At 33.5% G+C, this 18,498-nt stretch overlaps 2 protein-coding genes across 2 annotated transcripts; both read left to right on the top strand.

Moving 5' to 3' along the window:
* The first annotated feature begins 9 nt into the window (after positions 1–9).
* LOC128180466 (presenilins-associated rhomboid-like protein, mitochondrial) lies at positions 10–5,155 on the top strand. The gene is given in 10 exon segments (XM_052848590.1): positions 10–161; positions 1,093–1,288; positions 1,462–1,578; positions 2,353–2,464; positions 2,932–3,081; positions 3,216–3,294; positions 4,430–4,487; positions 4,489–4,542; positions 4,715–4,809; positions 5,028–5,155. Coding segments are annotated over 10 exon segments (1,002 nt in total). The 5' UTR covers positions 10–114; the 3' UTR covers positions 5,122–5,155.
* Positions 5,156–6,622: 1,467 nt separating this feature from the next.
* LOC128180437 (adhesion G-protein coupled receptor D1-like) lies at positions 6,623–18,325 on the top strand. The gene is made up of 24 exons (XM_052848555.1): positions 6,623–7,128; positions 8,258–8,368; positions 8,495–8,533; positions 9,030–9,140; positions 9,695–9,766; positions 9,915–10,052; positions 10,593–10,747; positions 11,023–11,196; positions 11,350–11,421; positions 11,674–11,764; positions 11,904–12,014; positions 12,327–12,517; positions 12,619–12,662; positions 12,879–12,996; positions 13,955–14,058; positions 14,526–14,628; positions 14,931–15,157; positions 15,251–15,317; positions 15,450–15,535; positions 16,218–16,338; positions 16,826–16,867; positions 17,357–17,455; positions 17,765–17,807; positions 17,916–18,325. The coding sequence occupies exons 1-24, from the start codon at positions 7,083–7,085 to the stop codon at positions 17,936–17,938; spliced, it is 2,388 nt and encodes a 795-aa protein (XP_052704515.1). The 5' UTR covers positions 6,623–7,082; the 3' UTR covers positions 17,939–18,325.
* The last annotated feature ends 173 nt before the right edge of the window (positions 18,326–18,498 follow it).

Raw genomic sequence — 18,498 nt, 5'->3', positions numbered from 1 at the left:
CGGAATTTTTCGGAATTTTACCTTAGGAATGTTGATACTCATGCATGTTTACAAGTTGAAGAAATGTGAGGATAGAAGATGTAGTTAAAAATTGTCATATTGTTGTATTTCAAAATGCTAGGATCTTTGCTGATTTTATGTAGAGTTCCAACTACGTCCAGGTAAGTTGCATCGGAATTATTTTATTATTAGAGTGCAATCATAGCAATGAATGCAAAGCATAACGTAATGTGCTTTTAGTTTTAACCAGTTATCTGTATACAGTGGTATAGTATATTCTAGAAATAACACAGTTCTGGCTTAATCAAATTCAAAGACTGTTTATCCTGAGACGTAATAATAGATTTGTAACTATAGTTGATTTTTTTTGTCTGTGCTGAGTGAGACTAGAGTTCAGATAATTTTATTTATGTAACATAGCAGCATTGTGAAGGTTACACAATGGTGGTAATTAATTTATCTTTTGAGAAGTGGACATGCATAGCCTACATGTACATACACTTGGAGGGGATGTAGACTATGTCTGTTCACTTTTCACAAGAGAATATGGTGCTATTATAGAAACCAATATCCAGGATTGCACATGCATAGAGAGAAGTCAGCTGTCTTATCAATAAATATATATGAAAAATAACCAAGCCATGAGCTTCTCTCACGAAGAGAGCAGAGTTTATGGCTAGGTTTTTACTTAATTTACTTTATTTCTCATTCCTCTTTGACCAGCAGTTGAACATAAAACATAGAATTAACCTTTATTTATAGTAGAAGTAAACTGCATTTTCATGCAATTTATGTAGAATTTAAGCCCCACTACACTTTGATTAAGCTTTTATTAGAAATACACAGGCTCAATTTTATTCCCTTTCTGCTCTCTTTGTTTATTTTTCATTTTTTTAGAAAGTTGTACGTATCTGGTGATTTTGAGTTAGAAGTTATCATGGTTATTGTGAAGTATACACATTATTAATTTCAGACAATTACTACTTTATAATTATACATGTATTAGTTCCAGGAAGCTCTACAAATAAATGGAGCAAGTTTTATATCGCTGAATATATGGAGTCTGACTCGTATTTTTTTTTTCTTTTCCAGTGTGACGCTAGTTTGTAAACACAGTCATGTTTTCAAAAATGTTTGCCAAGGAAGACTTTTGTTACAGAAAGGGAATAACAGTTCTATCATACAGAAACAGTATATCCGAGGACTCCCACGACACAAAGATGCTGCTGAGCATCAAATGCAGAAAGGTTGGCCCTTCCTTGCCAAACATCTCCTCATGACAGCCACAGTAAGAATACAGCATATCTTTCATGAATTATGATCTTATATATAAATATGATGTGTTTTATATTGTTGAGCACTTCCTGCAAGGGGAAAGAATACAAACACCAGTTGGAATAAAATCATGTCTCGCCATGAATTGTTCAGTTACTTTTTATCGCAGATGTTCCCTTATTTCAGATATGCGGCTGCAGTTTTGCTGGAGCAATAGTCTGGGACCACATACAGGTGGCCCGGGGGGTGAGGAGAATCCCGACCCTGTATGTCATCAGATATAAGGGATTCCACATCAGTTTCGTAAGTGACTTACTGTAGTCAGTTAACTCTGTAGACCAAGATTTTTTATGTGTCAGGCAGAGTTTTGATTTTTGAATCAAGAGTTGTACTTTTTTCCTTGACATAAATCATGTTGATAGTTACACATAACATTACATTCTGAATCTGAAAATTTTGATACTTTTGTACTCTAAAATTGCAATATAGCTCTCATATTATTTACATACGGTAATGGGCATATGTTCAACTTAGTAATGGTTTTCCATTTTCTACCTTCTGTTACATGTAGTTTATGAAGAAAATTTGTTAAATTAAATTATCATTTGATTCAATCAGCAATTCAAGATTTGTAGGGGTTTAATCACAGCACTGACACTTAGTGGAAATTGTCAAACATGAAATATTTATGTATACTAGGTACTTAATAAATATTCATGATTGTACGGTTGCATTAAGTTGTTAATTATAAATGCTATTTAATTGTAAAAATATATTATGATTACGGTGGAATCCTTAGAATTCTTGATAGCTAAATATTGGTGGACTTCTTGGGTACTGCCTGCCCACTAATGTATATTCTCAACAATTAATGAAACACTGTCATATATATTAATTCAATTTTTTTTTAATCACAAAGTTACATCCCCTCAAACTTGTAGATAATTGACAATTCTTAAAACTTGTTCACCACAAAATTAAATGATTCCATCGAATGTACTTGAATTCATTAGTTCGACCACTCTATACTATTTTGATTTTAATGGTTTTACCTCTCAACTCACTCCTCTCTTACAGGCAAAAATGTATGGCTATATTTTGTTGGCTAACACGGTGGTCTTTGCCATGTGGAGAATTCCCCGACTACTTCCGTTCATGCAGAGATATTTTTTGTCCTCTTCTTGTAAAGGTTTGTAAAGCTGTAAGAGACATTTAACTTTTTAGATTTTTCTGCAGGGTGCTTTACTCATCTTTGCTAGTGTCTGCTCCTTGTAAAGGTTTGTGTAGCTGTAGTTGACATATAGCGGGATTTTTGTGTCAGGTGTTTTAATTATCTTTGCTAATAAATTTTGCAATTTCTTCTAAAATCACAAAAATTTAATTGCCAAGTTCGTTAAAACTCATCAATCTAGGGATCATTTGGAACAATAACTGCAAAATCCCTGTAGATTTTTCGTTTTTGAATCTTGAAGCGATAGAGGGGGCATTTCAAAACAAAAAAGGTGCCTTTTTTTTTTAATAGCTTGGGCACAAAGGTGAGAATGGTTATCAAAATTTCAATAAAAAATTGGTAGATGCAGAGACTTGGGACAGAGTATAGTATGAATACTTTCGTATAAGTACTTGGATGTTAATTTAAATATTTTTGTTTTTTAGAGCAGTCCATGCTAGGAGGGTTTCTTTCCTCTTTCAGCCATGAGAATCCTGTTCACTTCTTTCTGAATATGTATGTTTTGTGGAGTTTTTCTAATGCCCTTGCTCCAACATTTGGCAATTCCCATTATCTTGCACTTTATTTTAGTGGAGGTAAGCCTTTTGTTCATCTTACTCTATAACTTTGAAAAAATTCATCTTTACAAGAGAATCTGAAGGAATGAAATGTGCAAATCATGTTTATACAGTGTATGTTAAGTCATTAATTTTTTAATTTTTTTTATCAGCTGCTGTGTCCAGCTATTTTAGTCTCGCAACAAAAGTTCTGAGGAGAATTCCCAACCCTTCCCTCGGAGCGGTAAGCTAGTTTTCTGAGATACCACAGAACACTCCTTGTAACCAAACAGGTTAAGTTACAGGACCAGAGAGAGAGAGAGAGAGAGAGAGAGAGAGAGAGAGAGAGAGGAGAGAGAGAGAGAGAGAGAGAGAGAGAGAGAGAGAGAGAGAGAGAGAGAGAGAGAATATTTTTTAAAAAAGGAAGTATTTGAATAGCATGCCGAAAACTAGAGAGATTTATATCTTTGGACATGAACAAAATAAATTTTTTATTGCAAGCTGTGGAAGGTATTTATCTGATATTATTTTGCAAAGGACTCAAAATATTTTGTCTGGAAGAAATTTATAATTGCATTATGCTTACAGAGATAACAAAGTTCTTCTCAATTTCATTTTCTTATTTACAGTACAATAAATGGTCATTGACAGGTTGTCTTCCTTCCTATAACTTCAATTGAAATGTGTAGGACTAAATACTGTAAACATGTTAAATTTGGCGTGTACAATATTTTGCGGAAATTTAGTTTTTGAACAAGTTGGCGTGGATTTGAATTAGCGTATTCCTGAATATGACTATTCTTATACATATGTGATGACATTTAGCGATATACTTGATTTAGCGGAAGCCGCATTACGCCAAAAGGGCGAAATAGAATACACAGCCAAATGTGGTACATTTATAGTAATGATAGGGTGTGAATAAATATGGATGTTCTCTCTCTCTCTCTCTCTCTCTCTCTCTCTCTCTCTCTCTCTCTGATTTTTCAAACACATACACTTTAGGTTTTTTGGATAGACAAAATGTACTGAGAAAGCATCTTAAAACTCCATCATTAGTCTAAGACTGAATCATCGTCTTTGGGCCAGACAGTGCTGGTTAATGTTAGTGCTTATTATATTATCTTCAGAATATTTTACTGTACTGTGTTATTTACATGTTGGGGAAATTTACTCTAATTACACGGTAAGATTAATATCGCTGAAAATACCCACACGCATATGATTAAGGAATTAAAAACTTAAGAGTGGTATATCATGCATCCACTTATTTAATACCCACATGCATTGTTTAACTATAGACAATATGTTAACCACCAGCATAAATCACCACTTTACCATATGTGTATGATTTTTGGTTATTTTTTTTGCATCGTTGCGCTTTCAGTCTGGTGCCCATGTGTGCTATAATCGGTGTGGTTGGGTGTGCCTTTCCAGACAGCCGGGTTCAGCATCGCCTTTCTCGATCAGATTTATCCCCACTCATTCTCAGCTAAGTCAGTGAGTACAAATTTTCATGGAAATGTTTATCTTAAAATAGAATCTGTCCTTTTTAAGGTATCCTGCTGAATGGAAAATGATAATTACTGGTAAAAAAATTCAAATATGCCTAATATGCCTAATTTAACTGTTTAAATAAAAATATTTATACAAACATTTTTCTCATGAATAGGGTATCCTTGCATTGCTAACATTTGATACCTTGGGGTTGGTGCTACGATGGAAAATGTTCGACCATGCTGCGCATTTAGGTGGAACGCTATTTGGGCATGTAAGTACCGGTATAGATTAAACAGATTTAAAGGAAATATCTTTATATGAAAGTTTTTGTTAAGGGTCAAAAAACATTTTTGGTTGCTGAAAAAATTATAGTATCAATGTGATTATAAATATGATTTGACTGTTTGATAAAATGTCTAAATCTAATCAAAAGCATATTATATTGCTTTAGATTTTATATTCATGTTTTAATTTTCGTATTTTAGATTTTACATTACATATGGAGCAGAGATGGTTAGAAAAAGCAGCAGAACAGTTATTAAATATTGGCATAAATTATGCAGTGTTTTTAGTGGATGACTGTTTTAAAGAATAAATATTGAAATGAGTTTAAGCTTGTGTTATGGTTAAATTTATCTCCATAAAATGTCAGTTGTAATTTTTATCTCTGTATAAGAGAGAATACTGGCTGAATTATTTTCTTTTCCTTTCATTACAATATTGTGATGAAGTGATTGTCCTCTGAGTAAGGACTGTATCTTATGATAAATGTATTATAATGTATATGATGAAAGTATTAGGATATGATGCATGTATTTGAAAATACAAGATAACGATAAATGTTGAAATTAACAACAAATTATTTATATTATACGTTGATTAACTTTATGTTGACAAAATGCATTTTATTCATGGTTTTTTTTTTTACATCTAAAGGTAAAAAATTTTCCCAATTTGCATTTTTGCAACAACTACAAAAAAAAATGCTCAATTAAAACTTGATAAAACAAAACAAAAACATGACTTTGTTTACTTATTACTTTTGTTTCGCATTTTTAAAACTGCTCTCATTGTGTTTTCTTTTGCTGTAAAATTACATGTTACAGAAAAAGTGCAATTTTTGAATCCACTTTCTGATTTAACTGCAAAGAGACATACTTAAAAGATGTCAAATAAAAGAGAAATTCCTGAAAAAATATATAGATCTAGAATATCAATTACTCTACGAAACCAAAATAAATCAAACATTCAAAATTAAAAACAAAAGAATACATGTACTTATAACGCATCATAAAAATATGAATTAAAAATTGACTTGTATTCCTTTAACTAACCTTTCTTTTATTTAAGAAATAGTTTAATGAAATTTCTCTCCCCCCCCCCCCCCCCCAATTTTTTTTTCTAATTGTGAAAAGGAGAATTTGTCGCACATTGAAATGATTGTTCTAACTTTTTGTAATTACCCCAAACTTGCTTTGTATGTCTTTTCGTGTTAAAAATGATAGAACGATAATGTCAGTTAAACGCAAGAGGGTGCCAGAAAGATTAGGTTCTTTTAATAACTGACCAAATTCTTTGCAGGCACGTAGCATCGTTTTTGAAAGTGGGGGGGGCCAGGCCCATTCAAAAAATCTTGACAAGCAAAAAAAAAAAAAAAAAAAAAGGGAGGAAAAAAAAGGAAATTTTAAGTTTTCCAAAAATCTTCAAAATCCTAATCCGGGGGGGGGGGGGGGGGGGGGGGGACTCAACTATACTTCCAAAAAAATTCTTCCTTACCAAAAATTAAAAATTTTTTTCCTCCAAATCTTGAAATTCCTATTCCGGGGGGGGGGGGGGGGGGGGGGAGGGGGGGGGGGGGGTAGTACCTTCAATTTGACTACTCATTTCCTTATTTTCATATCAATTTTTTACTAACTTCCAAAAAAGTGGTGGGGGGGGGGGCAACTCCATTATCATTCATTTTTTTATATGTAAATTTTAAAAAATTTGTTGCTGCGAGAAAAAGTGGGGGGGGGGGGGGGGCCAGGCCCCCCCTGGCCCCCCCTGATGCTACGTGCCTGCTTTGGTACCATATTAGCTAAACTGATATTCGATGCATAATATTTACTTACTTTTAAATGTCGTTGCACCAGTAATCACTGAAATTGAATTCTAATGTTTGGTACACACTTTGATTTTGAATTTATGAATGAACTTTCTTTGCTAAGGAACCTGAATGCCATAAATAAGATTGCAGTGGAAATGGCTAATTTTTAAAAGGGTTGGTCATTCGTGTGACAGCATCAGTTATTGAATGGGCGTGAAACTAAAATATTGGATACATGTCACCTCGCCAAGATCAAAGCGTTAATATCGATAAAGTATTGTCTTTTTCAAAGAGATAAAGTTCCAATATTTGTTGTCTGAACATGGCCTGCTCACATATAAATCTCCAGAGTCCAAACATACGATGACGTCACTATGTGATCATCAGCCACGGTGTGAACTCTTCGACTTCATGCACAGAAAGATGCAGCACGTGAAAACACCTGCTTATTCTAATGACATCTTTGTTGTTCTTTGGAAATCTCGTTTATGCACAATTAAGTAAGTTTTGAAATTTTATTTTTGGTAGAGTTTGTGTAAGTTAAGATTCTGTTAAATTGACGTTATCTATCTAACGCAATAATAAAAATATTAACACATATTAACATATCCATTTATAACCAGTTATTCAAATGGCTGATAGAATTTCGTAACGAACAGCTGACAAAATTATTAAGATGATTCAAGTGGCTTATCAAGGGTAAAATTATATTGTAACAGTTTTTTTCTGATTTATAGAATTATAACATTTGAGTTGTATGGCTATTCTCGGTCCGTTGAATTTTTCAGTGTTACCATCTTCAAAAAGATTTACAAATGAAGTCTGTTTCTTTACTAGTATTTTATACGTAAATTTAAATCAAATAGAAATATATTAATTTTTACCATGACATGCAAGTGTTTTACAAGATTATAGCAATTTTTCAATTTTTTCAAGCTCAATTTTGATGGAAAAATAGTAAAAGCGAAGATTTGTGTAAAAAAAGAAGAAGAATTATTTTCATTTTTTTAACTTGTCGATCACCGGTATATAAAGTTCTCATTTAAGTCGCATATACATTGTAGTACACTTATTTAACGGGGAAAGGAGTGAACACCGAATTGAATGTAAAGACGATCAGCATGTTAAGTTCATGTACAATATTAATCATTAAAAAGCATGTGTTATTCAACATTTCATTCACTTCTCTCATTCTAAAATAAACTCCTTGAAATTTTATTTTTGGGACGTACATTTTTATCCAATGCAATTTTGGTTCTTTGAGTAAGCGACTTTCATCGCAACCATTCTTATATTTCGTTGCAAATTGAACATTGACTCATTCTCTAGAATCTTTTTCATTATTTGGTAGAATTCCATTTACACGTATAAATGCAAAGTGCAACGCATGACTAAATCATTACATACCGTGTGGGTTGCTTTTTATGCCTCAGTGAAAAAAAAATAATTGACAAAAATGATATCTTCTAAATCATTAGATGTACACCCCTAATTCCGCTTTATGCTATTCCAAGATTATAACATTTTACTATATAAAACGACTTACAAAATTAGTCCGAAATTTCACATTACATATACTTTTGCATTATGATTTAATTTGATATGTTTTCATTCAACTTCTGCAAAAAGATGAGACGGCCTTTCGAGAACTGGACTTGGATAACCTGATCAGTAAACTGGTGCTGCCCAAGGTCAGGATAAACGACACTGGTTCTCTCAACGCCTCAACATACAACACAGGTGAGAAAGGGATGCCTTCTAATTGTTTGTGAAGGTATTTTGAATTAACACAAATTTATAACTTTTAAATAAGTTCTGCTTTCTTTGAATCAATGCCATTTTCACGCTTCCATTTTTAATTTCTAGTGAATGTTGAAACTACCACTAAGGGAATACAAGATTTTGGTAAGGTCTATTTTCTTACAAAGCTATCGAATATCATGGAAGATAAATTGATTACATATAGTTTAATATCATGCAAGATCAACTGCAATACACCGAAAAAACATTTTATTGAAAGAAACCAACATTCAAATATTCTGATGTGAAATTCGATCGTCGCAAAACTTCTTTTTTTATAAACAGCCAGTAATAAGTGTAAACGTTTCTCCTGCGTAAATAAAAAAAATAGAATTTGAAAAAAGTGCTCATCCCTTACACTTAAAAAGAGAATTGTTATGCAATTTGCATGCGTACAGTTCCAAGTTGGAATTAAAGGATTAAAAGGCTCCTAATTCAGCTGCGTGTGTATATATATTTGAAGTAAACGGTATGGATGCATATGATTCTTAGATACATGCAATGTTAAAATTATGAGAATTCGCAAATTTGAATGCACGGTTGTGCCAAAATGAAAAAAGAACTAGCATTAATGTTCCGTTCCATTTCTATATACACGTAGCCCATCAGCTCGCCTGTTTGATTCCCCACGTCTTGAACAGTACCAAAACAGACGAGAATGCATCAAGCACCGACTTCAAGGATAAAATCAGCTGCCTGAACCCTCTCAGTAGTGAGTTCTATCATGTGTGTTACTGCTATCATCTCACCATGTTGCCTTTTGATCTAGAAACTGAAATCTTTATGTCAGAACTAAAAGATCTCACTATTTTCTTTATTCAAAGTTTACCATAATTCGTGCAAGAACTATTTTATACTTATTTCAACAGCAAATTTCATTATTATACTTTCATGTTAAATACTGAAATTTGATTGGTTTAGACGCAGTTGGTAATCCGTTCTATTACCCTCTGCGTTAGCATCGCACTTGGCAACGGGTAACACAACTAATTGTTACATGCGCGTATATTATGCGCGTACGGTTCGCCGTAGAATTCACTTCATTTTTATATAAAAGCAGTAAAATTTTCTCTTAAATTAAGACATTCAGTATAATAAAATAAACAGTACCTGTTTGGGAGGGTAACTGTTGAAATTGACACCCCCCGAAAACCATTGTCAACCTCCGCTTAGCATCGGTTGACAATGGTTGTCTCGGGGTGTCAATTTCAACAGTTACCCTCCAAAACAGGCACTATTTATATAATACTCTGTTTTCCTATTTAGATAACATTGCACCACCATACCCTACTGTAGCAGACGATCCACTGACGTCATATGGATGTCTTCATTTGAATGGTAGAACTACATGTACTCAATATCTTCACTATGAGTTTTAACTTTGAAATGTAGTGTTCTAGTAGACAGAACGTGGCAAATCGATATTTTCAATGATTTTTGCAAATAAGTTGAATTTTGTGAGTTTATGCACAACTTATAATTGCAGACTCCGCCAAGACTGAACTTCAGTGCTTCATGGACCATCTTAAACGTAGACAACCTTTAGAGTCAGCCAACTGTACAAGCCCGCAACAACCCATCAACAAGCAGACCCTGGGTAGCTACAATTGCTCCAATATTTCAGGTGAGCACACGTTAACATCATTACTTGAGGTAGAAAAAATCCATTAATTAAGAGTAATTAGTCATGACTTATCTATTAATAATTTAAATAGTCAATGAATACAAGATTTAGAGTTACTAGAATTCAATAAGGTGAGAACTTCATAAGATGTAAGAGATTTTGTTCAAACCTTTTTTATATTATATACATTTTATGAATTTATATTATGCAATACAATATGTTGAGAACAAGAGCTGTTCTTCAATGAAATTAATTTCAAAGATTTAAACAAGACTTCGCGGATTTTAAGAATTTTGATCACAATTAATATAAAAAAAAATTCAACGTTTATGAATTCATAAAAAGCATTAATAGATAACAAACATGAATATGATTAACCTAAGTTGATGGTCACCAAAGTTAAGATATTATTAAACCAGTGATAAATTTACACCATAAGATATAAAACGTTTTTTTTTTAATTATTCTATTTAATTTACAATTAGCCATTCTGTGTAAGAAACAGATCGATTTCATTAATAAAGCCTTCTCTATGTATAGATGTAATTCATGCAGTGAATTTGTACTATGAATTAAAAGACGTGTTTGGGGGGATCAACATCTCTGCTATCCCCTCCCTAACGACCCCGGGAGTTACCACTACCCCCATGGCGACCAGTGTGTCCCCACAATCGTCGCTTATCGATATTGAAACGGTAAGACGACATATAGACATATATGGTGCAATGTATTTGTATGCAAAATTTAAGGAATTTAAAAATCGTGTCTTTTTTTAGATTCAGAGAAAAAAAGTATATTTTTAGATATTCGATTTAGATTTACATATTAACAAATTTTCTTAAGGCAAGTTGTAATATCAAACAAAAAAAAATAGAAGAAAAATAGTTTAAAAATTGGAAGAACCTTTTTTGAATTCAAAAGTATCGGAGTCGAATTTCCTGATTACATGGATATGTTTAATTTTGTTCAGATAAAAGAACAATCTAATAGAACACTGAATCCAAACATGACCTTGGAAAAGGTCAACGAATTGGCGACCCAGCTGGAGGTCGTTGTCAATGGTAGCGAAACAGACACTAAGACCGTGACCCAGATTTTATCTCACATGTCTGAAATCGAGATCACCAACTCCCAGACTGTGGAGGTAAGTTTCAGAAATTGCTTTCATTAATTGCAATATATATGTTTTTCCTTATTGTTAACCTTTATTTTTGTGGGTAAACTTGACGTATTACATCATGTATAATTCTAATATACACGTATCTCCAAAGTTTATTTGACTGTGTATTTATTTCAGACATTTTCAAGAATTTCGACAACAGTGATTCATACATATAACGAGACCTCCACTGATACAGAGAGTTCTGAGGTAAAAGTTCATCATATTGTCAATTACATTCAGTATAATAAGGCCTAGAAGTTATAAAAATATTTATCATCTATTTGACCATTTTATCTGAACAAATGTCTGTCCATGAAAACGTTGAATAGATACTCAATTTATTTTTTAAAAAATATTTTGTAAAATAAAACTAGCTGTTTATGCCGAACTGCAAGAAAAACGATTTAAGATCATTTGTTACGCAAACAGTAATTCTTATGTTTTGTAAAACATTTGTAGATTGTTATGCCAGATTTACTTTACTCCATGGAAAACGTTTTGTCATCGGCGTCTCCCAATGAAAACATTACCATAGAAACGTCAGAAATGGGTAGACATATTATTTTATTTAAACAAGAACTGCATCTCAATGCCTTGAATACTCTGTAAAATTATAAAAATGTAGAAATAATTTATTTATAAAGTGCACGTTTTAAGTAAATCCTGTGTTCTCTTTACATTTTGAACAGATATTTCGGTTTCTTACGTGGAACGTAATTTGAGTAACGGTGACGTCATCACGATAAGCTCTTTCATTGGAACTATTGTCATGCCAGTAAAAGTGTTCGATGGGAAAACTTGTAAGTACGCAAACTTAACATTAAAATGAATGAATTTCTTAATTAGAAATTGTACATATGCTATTTGAATTTCAGATATACAGATCTAGAGAATATTGTTTCCTTTAGTATATGAAAACAAATCATCTTATTCATCAACGTAACAGCGGCCTTTCTTTGTTGGTATTTATATATCCCTGTAAGGGAAGCTCTACAGACCTTACATAGACCTATATGTATACACTCTAGACATATATCACCAAGCATCAGTCTCTAACGTTCAAAGCTAATACTCATTTTAACGTTTAGTACTTGTTTGTCTGTACTCACCAGCCCGCGTCTCTACCATCATCTATAAGACGATCAACCAGAAGTGGAGCGTAAGGAAGGGCTACCACAACGCCCAGATAGGCAGCAACGTCATGTCCGTGTCCGTCCAAAACCTGGACCAAAACAAGACCCACAAAGCGGAAGTCAACGTCACTGGCGCCATCACTGTGGTCCTACCTACAAATGTGACAGGAGTACGTTACATCACGTTGTTATCGCTGACGTCATCATTTTCATCGTCGTCTGACACCATTTTGAATAATTATTAATGAAATAAACTTTAAATGTTTTGCAGATAGAAAAAGAGCGATATTGCACATTTTGGAATTTCGATGAGAGGTTTGATTTGCAATAGAAGTATACATTTTACCGATTTACATACTGCATGCATCTACTGTTTTCTAAGGCTTTTTAAGGGTAACTTTGGTTAGAACTCCACGACTTTGAGTTTAAACATTCCTGACCTTATCACGGTCGCAGAGAGGTTACTTTGCTTATAAAATTGTATAAATTTTAATTATAACCTCCGTTGTCGTCTTTCCTGGTTGCTGACAGGTTCTGGGACACGTATGGGGGGACGGTGGTGGACAAGAATGACACCCACACCAAGTGTACCTACGACCACCTGACTAACCTGGCGGTGCTGGTCATCTACTATAGGACGGAGGATCCGGTGAGTACCGCACCATGTCACTGATGGTCCACCGAGTAGTGTTATTGTGGGGCACTATGTCACTGATGGTCCGCCGAGCAGTGTTATTGTGGGGCACTATGTCACTGATGGTCCACCGAGAAGTGTTATTGTGGGACACAATGACACTGATGGTCCGCCAAGTACAGTAAAACACGCTTATAACGAAGTGCCAGGGACGGGCGATTTTGGTTCGTTATAAGTGTACTAGTAATTCATTATATCCGTAAAGTTTACAAAATGAAATAAAGTCACTGGGATTAAAATCACATTATTGTAAACTAGCTGCTATAATGTAGACCTCTTCGATTTTTATATCTGATGTTTACTGAAAAAAATCGGGAGAGGGCTACATTATTGCAGCTACTGTAAGCGTCAATTCATTATAAACGTGTTCGCTATAACCGTGTTTTTTACTGTAGTTTTATTTATGTGTATTATCAGTTGTATTATACACAGTAAAACACGCTTTTAGCGAATTTAAGGGATTTTCAATCCCCATGGGTCTTAAACAAAAGATATGAAGCTAACGGATAACGTAAATAGCGAAGCCAAGTCTCCCGTCCCTGGTACTTCTTTAAAAGTGTGTTTACTGTATTAGTAAAAACTGGTTATCTCAGTTATTTCTACCCATTCAGTTTGTAGTTACACGGCGTATTCAGTTATCATAAAAGTCAGTTCATGGAATTAGGAGAAAACATTTTATCTATCTGTATATTTTGTGCGTTAGAAATATAAACAAAAATGTGAAATTGTATGAAATATAATCATGTATAATAATAACAACATGTGTTTGTGATCTTTGACCATTTTGCTATTGACCACATGAAACCAAATATTGATTTGTATCTGGTTTGGTTCTAGTAAATTGAAAGGAATGATAAAGGATGACCAAAACAATAGCTACACTCTACAATTGTATGTCTTATCATTTTCTTAGATGACAAAGAAGCACGAGAGAGTGTTGTACATTATGACAACTCTGGGTTGCAGTATATCCATTGCCTGCCTCGCTCTTACCTTGATAATATATGTGTATTTGAGGTACTTAGCATAATATATTGGCATAAGCATCCATTGTTAAATTTAGATTTTATGTATAATTTGGTTGGTAATGTTTTTCCGTTGTTTAGTATTGATTTTTAATTGACATGACAAATTACTAATTTATAATGAATTACATGTACATGTATTTACATATATCTTACATCTTTAGTTTCGTAACCTTTAACAATTTACACAAAACGTTGAAAATTTCATGAAATCATATTCTTTCATCATTCTGTCGAACATTTATCTTTTTGTGGTCCGAATATGGCATATAGATCTATCCCATTCTGTAGTACACATTCTAAAGATTTTGGTTACATACAGCGGACCTACCCCTTTTTTGTTGTATAAATACGTTTTTGCTAACGTGAAGTGGCGGATCAACACAATATTTTGTGCATATATATGTAATCATGCTTCCTTCTGTGGCCATGCTGTGGCGGATCTATTATGCTTTACAGGGTGCTGAACAATGACACGGTGATGATCCACGCCAACCTGTCGGTGGCTCTACTGTTAGGACAGCTCGTCCTGGTCACCTCTGACGGGGCCGCCAAGTACATGGTATAAAGCATCCAACGCACAGTGTCTCTTGAAATTCGTCTGTCTCAAATATTCTTTTGCCTTCCTTTCCAAAAATTCTATAGTGAAATTGTCCTGTCCTTCCAGACTTTGACCTTTTTGAAATAAAAAGCTTTTCAGAGTATTGCTTTCTTCTTTTAAAGAGTAAACTCCACTGTTACATCTTCATATCTTGGTCCTCAATATCGAAACGTTTCTAAATATTAATCTCCATTCTTTTTAAAATTTGATAGTGATATCTTATTTTTGTATGAGCTGTATGTTGTTGTTTTTTCGACAACCAGGCTGCTTGTAAAATAGTGACAGCTCTCATCCACTTTCTGTTCATGTCCGCCTTTGCCTGGATGATGGTGGAAGGACTGGCGCTTTATCTCTCCTGTACTCGACCAATCAGCGCCTACGGCGACATGCGCATGATCTATGTGCTGATTGGCTGGGGACTTCCCGCCATTATCGTTTTGATAACACTCGGTAGTAACTTTCAGGACTACGGCGAGGGTGAATACAGCAGGTAATGTTTCGTTTATCGAAGACAGTTTGCTAAGTAAATGTCTTTTTAACTTATAGCTATATTGGTATCATTTCAACCATTTTCCCTTGGCAGTTGTTGGTTGTCAATAGATGATGGACTGATTTGGTCGTTCATGGCGCCTATGATAATTATTGTTGTGGTAAGTTTTATGGAATGAAAAACACTTAATTTCTATTAATCTTCTTTAAAATAATTTGTTAAGAACTTAAAAAATATAATCTGCTCTCAGTAAAAAGACCATAAACTAATCCAAAATTCCCCTCTATTCCAGATGAACATTCTCGTCCTTGGTTTGGTTTTGAAGGCTTTTTTGACATTGCGAACAAATTCCAAGAAAACAGAGGCAGCTAGATTATTGTAAGTCAATACCAAAAACTGTTGAACAAAATATACCTTTAACCACATATCGGTGAATATAGATATCCACATTTTCTAACCAAATGGTCTATTAATTATAAGGATTCAATAATCCAAATATTCATGTAATTTTTAACCAACTAGCGCATTTACCTAATCAATGCATTTAAATACATTTGTCAAAGATTAAAGGTGATCATCCAATCATCTTCGGAAACGCAAAGTCATTCTGGCATAGCGATAGGACTGATAACTCACTGAACTTTTCTCGTTTTCATGAATAATTCATGCTTTATTACGATTGGCTCCATCATATCTACGTGGAGGAAATACTAGTATCACTAATCCTATTAGTTTCTTAGCATTTATCTATCAACATGTCATGTTTTCATAACGACATTTTCATACGTCAAATGAAAATAACAGCTTTTGCTTTCTCATTGATGATTGAAAATTAATATTCATGAAAACAAGTAAAGTTCAACAAGATAGCTCACGGTCATTAAGCATAATGCGAGACTGACCGTCCGTTTCCCACGATGTTTTCCAGTCAATGTGCGTAACTGTTTTAAAAAGCTGATATGTCTAAAATTAAATTCGATGTAATAGTGACAACACACAGTACAGTACTATTCCGTTTCATAAATAAAGTTGTGACGTGGACTTTTTGTTATCCAATCAGCGCCAGCTTTAAGGTGATGGTGACCCTCCTACCGATCCTGGGGATTACCTGGCTGCTGGGAATCCTCGTCCCTGTCAGTGACGTATTCCACTACCTCTTTATCATCGGCACCTCCATGCAGGTCTATTAATTATTACTTCATAATAAATCTTATTATACTTCCATGCTAATATCTCATTGGTTTATAATCTATTTATAATCTATTTTATTACCCTAGGCGAAAGTAACATGCTTTGCAACGGGTAACACAACGAATTGTTACATGCGCGAAAATTATGCGCGTACGGTTCATCGTAGAATTTATTTTAAGAAATTTAAAAGCAGTAATTTAAAGTTTTCTTTAAAATTACGACATGCAGTATAATAAAATAAACAGTGCATGTTTGCAATTTTTATATAATGAACATACCAAAATTATACATACGAGTCGGAACCTTAATGGTCTTTTTAAAAAAAAATTGTAAAATAGATGGCAAATCTTCATATAGAAGAACTATGATTCAGATTACAAGTCAGGGTTATTTATCACAACACACTGCTTATAGAGTTTCAAATGATTAAGTTGCCAATAGGCAATTGTAAAGACAGATTTTTCTATTTTTGTGCAGGGCACCATGATTTTTATACTGCACTGCTTGTGCAACAACGCTGTAAGTATGTTTATACAAGTAAATAGAGCTAACGAATCTTTTCAAACATAAATTCATGAATGTATAAATCACTGCAGTGGCACCAATAATGTTACGCCTCTTTTTTGTTTCAGTCACGTTCTTTTGATAATCTTAAAATATGCAAAAATATCAACGTTTACATAGTCATCGCTACCCATAGACAATTTAACCCAAAGAAAATATGTATTTTCAAAATCATTTGAATTTTACACCCAGAATCAAATGTTTGAGATTTTCTTTTACTATTCGATAACCTAGGACTAAAATATTCATATTTAAAAAATAACAACCTAGTTTCTAATTAGTGTACCATGTTGTTTTCCTCCAACTACCGGTATTTACTATATCAACTAGTGTTATACAATCATGAAGCCGAGAAACAAGTTTAAGACTAATGAATTTTGCTGAGTAAAAAATTGTTGGTTCTAAAACAAAGGGTATTGTATTTTAAATGTGTTTTTCCCTCAGGTGCGGAAGAAGTACAATGAAAGACGACGTCGTAACACGTGCTCGACCAGTGACTTTTGGCCCGGATCCACTTCAGAATGGACGGATCGCAGACAACAAGTAATAGTTAAAAGTGCATTATAAACGCCGTTATTTATACACTGTATTTGCGATCATTTCTATATTAAAAGTCTGAAGTTGGCAGAAATACATGTAATACCCATTATACCAGTGTTTCTCCTACTGTTTATTATGTACATGCACACAGGAATTTAAGCATAAATGACTTCAAGATTTCTTTATTACAAATAGTTTTTAATAAAACTGTCTCCAACGGATTTTTTAATTTTTGATTCACATAAAAAAAATGAATAACATAAAACTTTTATTTCTTAATATGTTCATACCGGTAAACTGAACTTTTTTCAGAGACTGGAAGAACTGAAAGTAGTTCCTAAACGATACAGGAGAGGTAAGTTTTACCCAATATAATACGGGAGTCATTTCATTATTTTTAAGCTTCAAATTGAATACTACATCGAGTTTAACCTATATACCAAAAAATTCAATTATATTTCAGAAGAGAGATACGCCTGGATGTGAGACAGTTCTACCTTAATGTCACGTGACATGAATCTAGTACTTGAAAAAAAAAATCCAACTTTGTACGATAGATAGTATTGTCATATTGTATATTAAAATTAAGTGATGCTAAACAAACCTCAATCAATTAATTGTAAATATATAATGTCTACTATATACATGTATATGCTGTATCTTTGCATAAAATATTCAATACATGTGATTTCTAAATGAGTTCATGCAATCACAAAGGTCATTGTAACCATTTTATTGAAAAAGAGTAGAAAAATATACAATTTATTATGCAATAAAAAAGATCAGAAACCTTTGGTTCTACAAAAATACATACAAACATGTATGGACATTTTGAGGTAAAAACTACTATGAAGAGAACATGAAAATGAGCATTAAACTTGCATTTAAAAAAATAAACTATGTATCAACAGGAATGAAAATGTTTTGAGATATACGAAAATGGAAGGCGTATATATAAGAGCACTTTGTTTCACTATCACAGTTGAGTAGAAGAGGCATCCTTTCCAAAGGCTGTGCTATCTTCGTATTTGCCGAAAGAGCCTAGA

This window comes from Crassostrea angulata, chromosome 4 (genome assembly GCF_025612915.1).
Source record: "Crassostrea angulata isolate pt1a10 chromosome 4, ASM2561291v2, whole genome shotgun sequence".
Taxonomy (NCBI): domain Eukaryota; kingdom Metazoa; phylum Mollusca; class Bivalvia; order Ostreida; family Ostreidae; genus Magallana; species Magallana angulata.
Note: the sequence above shows the minus strand (reverse complement) of the source record. Positions and strands in the feature narration are given on the sequence as shown.

Bases quoted from the DNA above. Each gene is read 5' to 3' on its own strand.
- LOC128180437 (XM_052848555.1), top strand. From the start codon at position 7,083: ATGACATCTTTGTTGTTCTTTGGAAATCTCGTTTATGCACAATTAA. The intron at 7,129-8,257 runs GTAAGTTTTGAA...TTCTGCAAAAAG, and splicing joins TCTCGTTTATGCACAATTAA to ATGAGACGGCCTTTCGAGAA. The intron at 9,767-9,914 runs GTAGAACTACAT...TTATAATTGCAG, and splicing joins TGGATGTCTTCATTTGAATG to ACTCCGCCAAGACTGAACTT.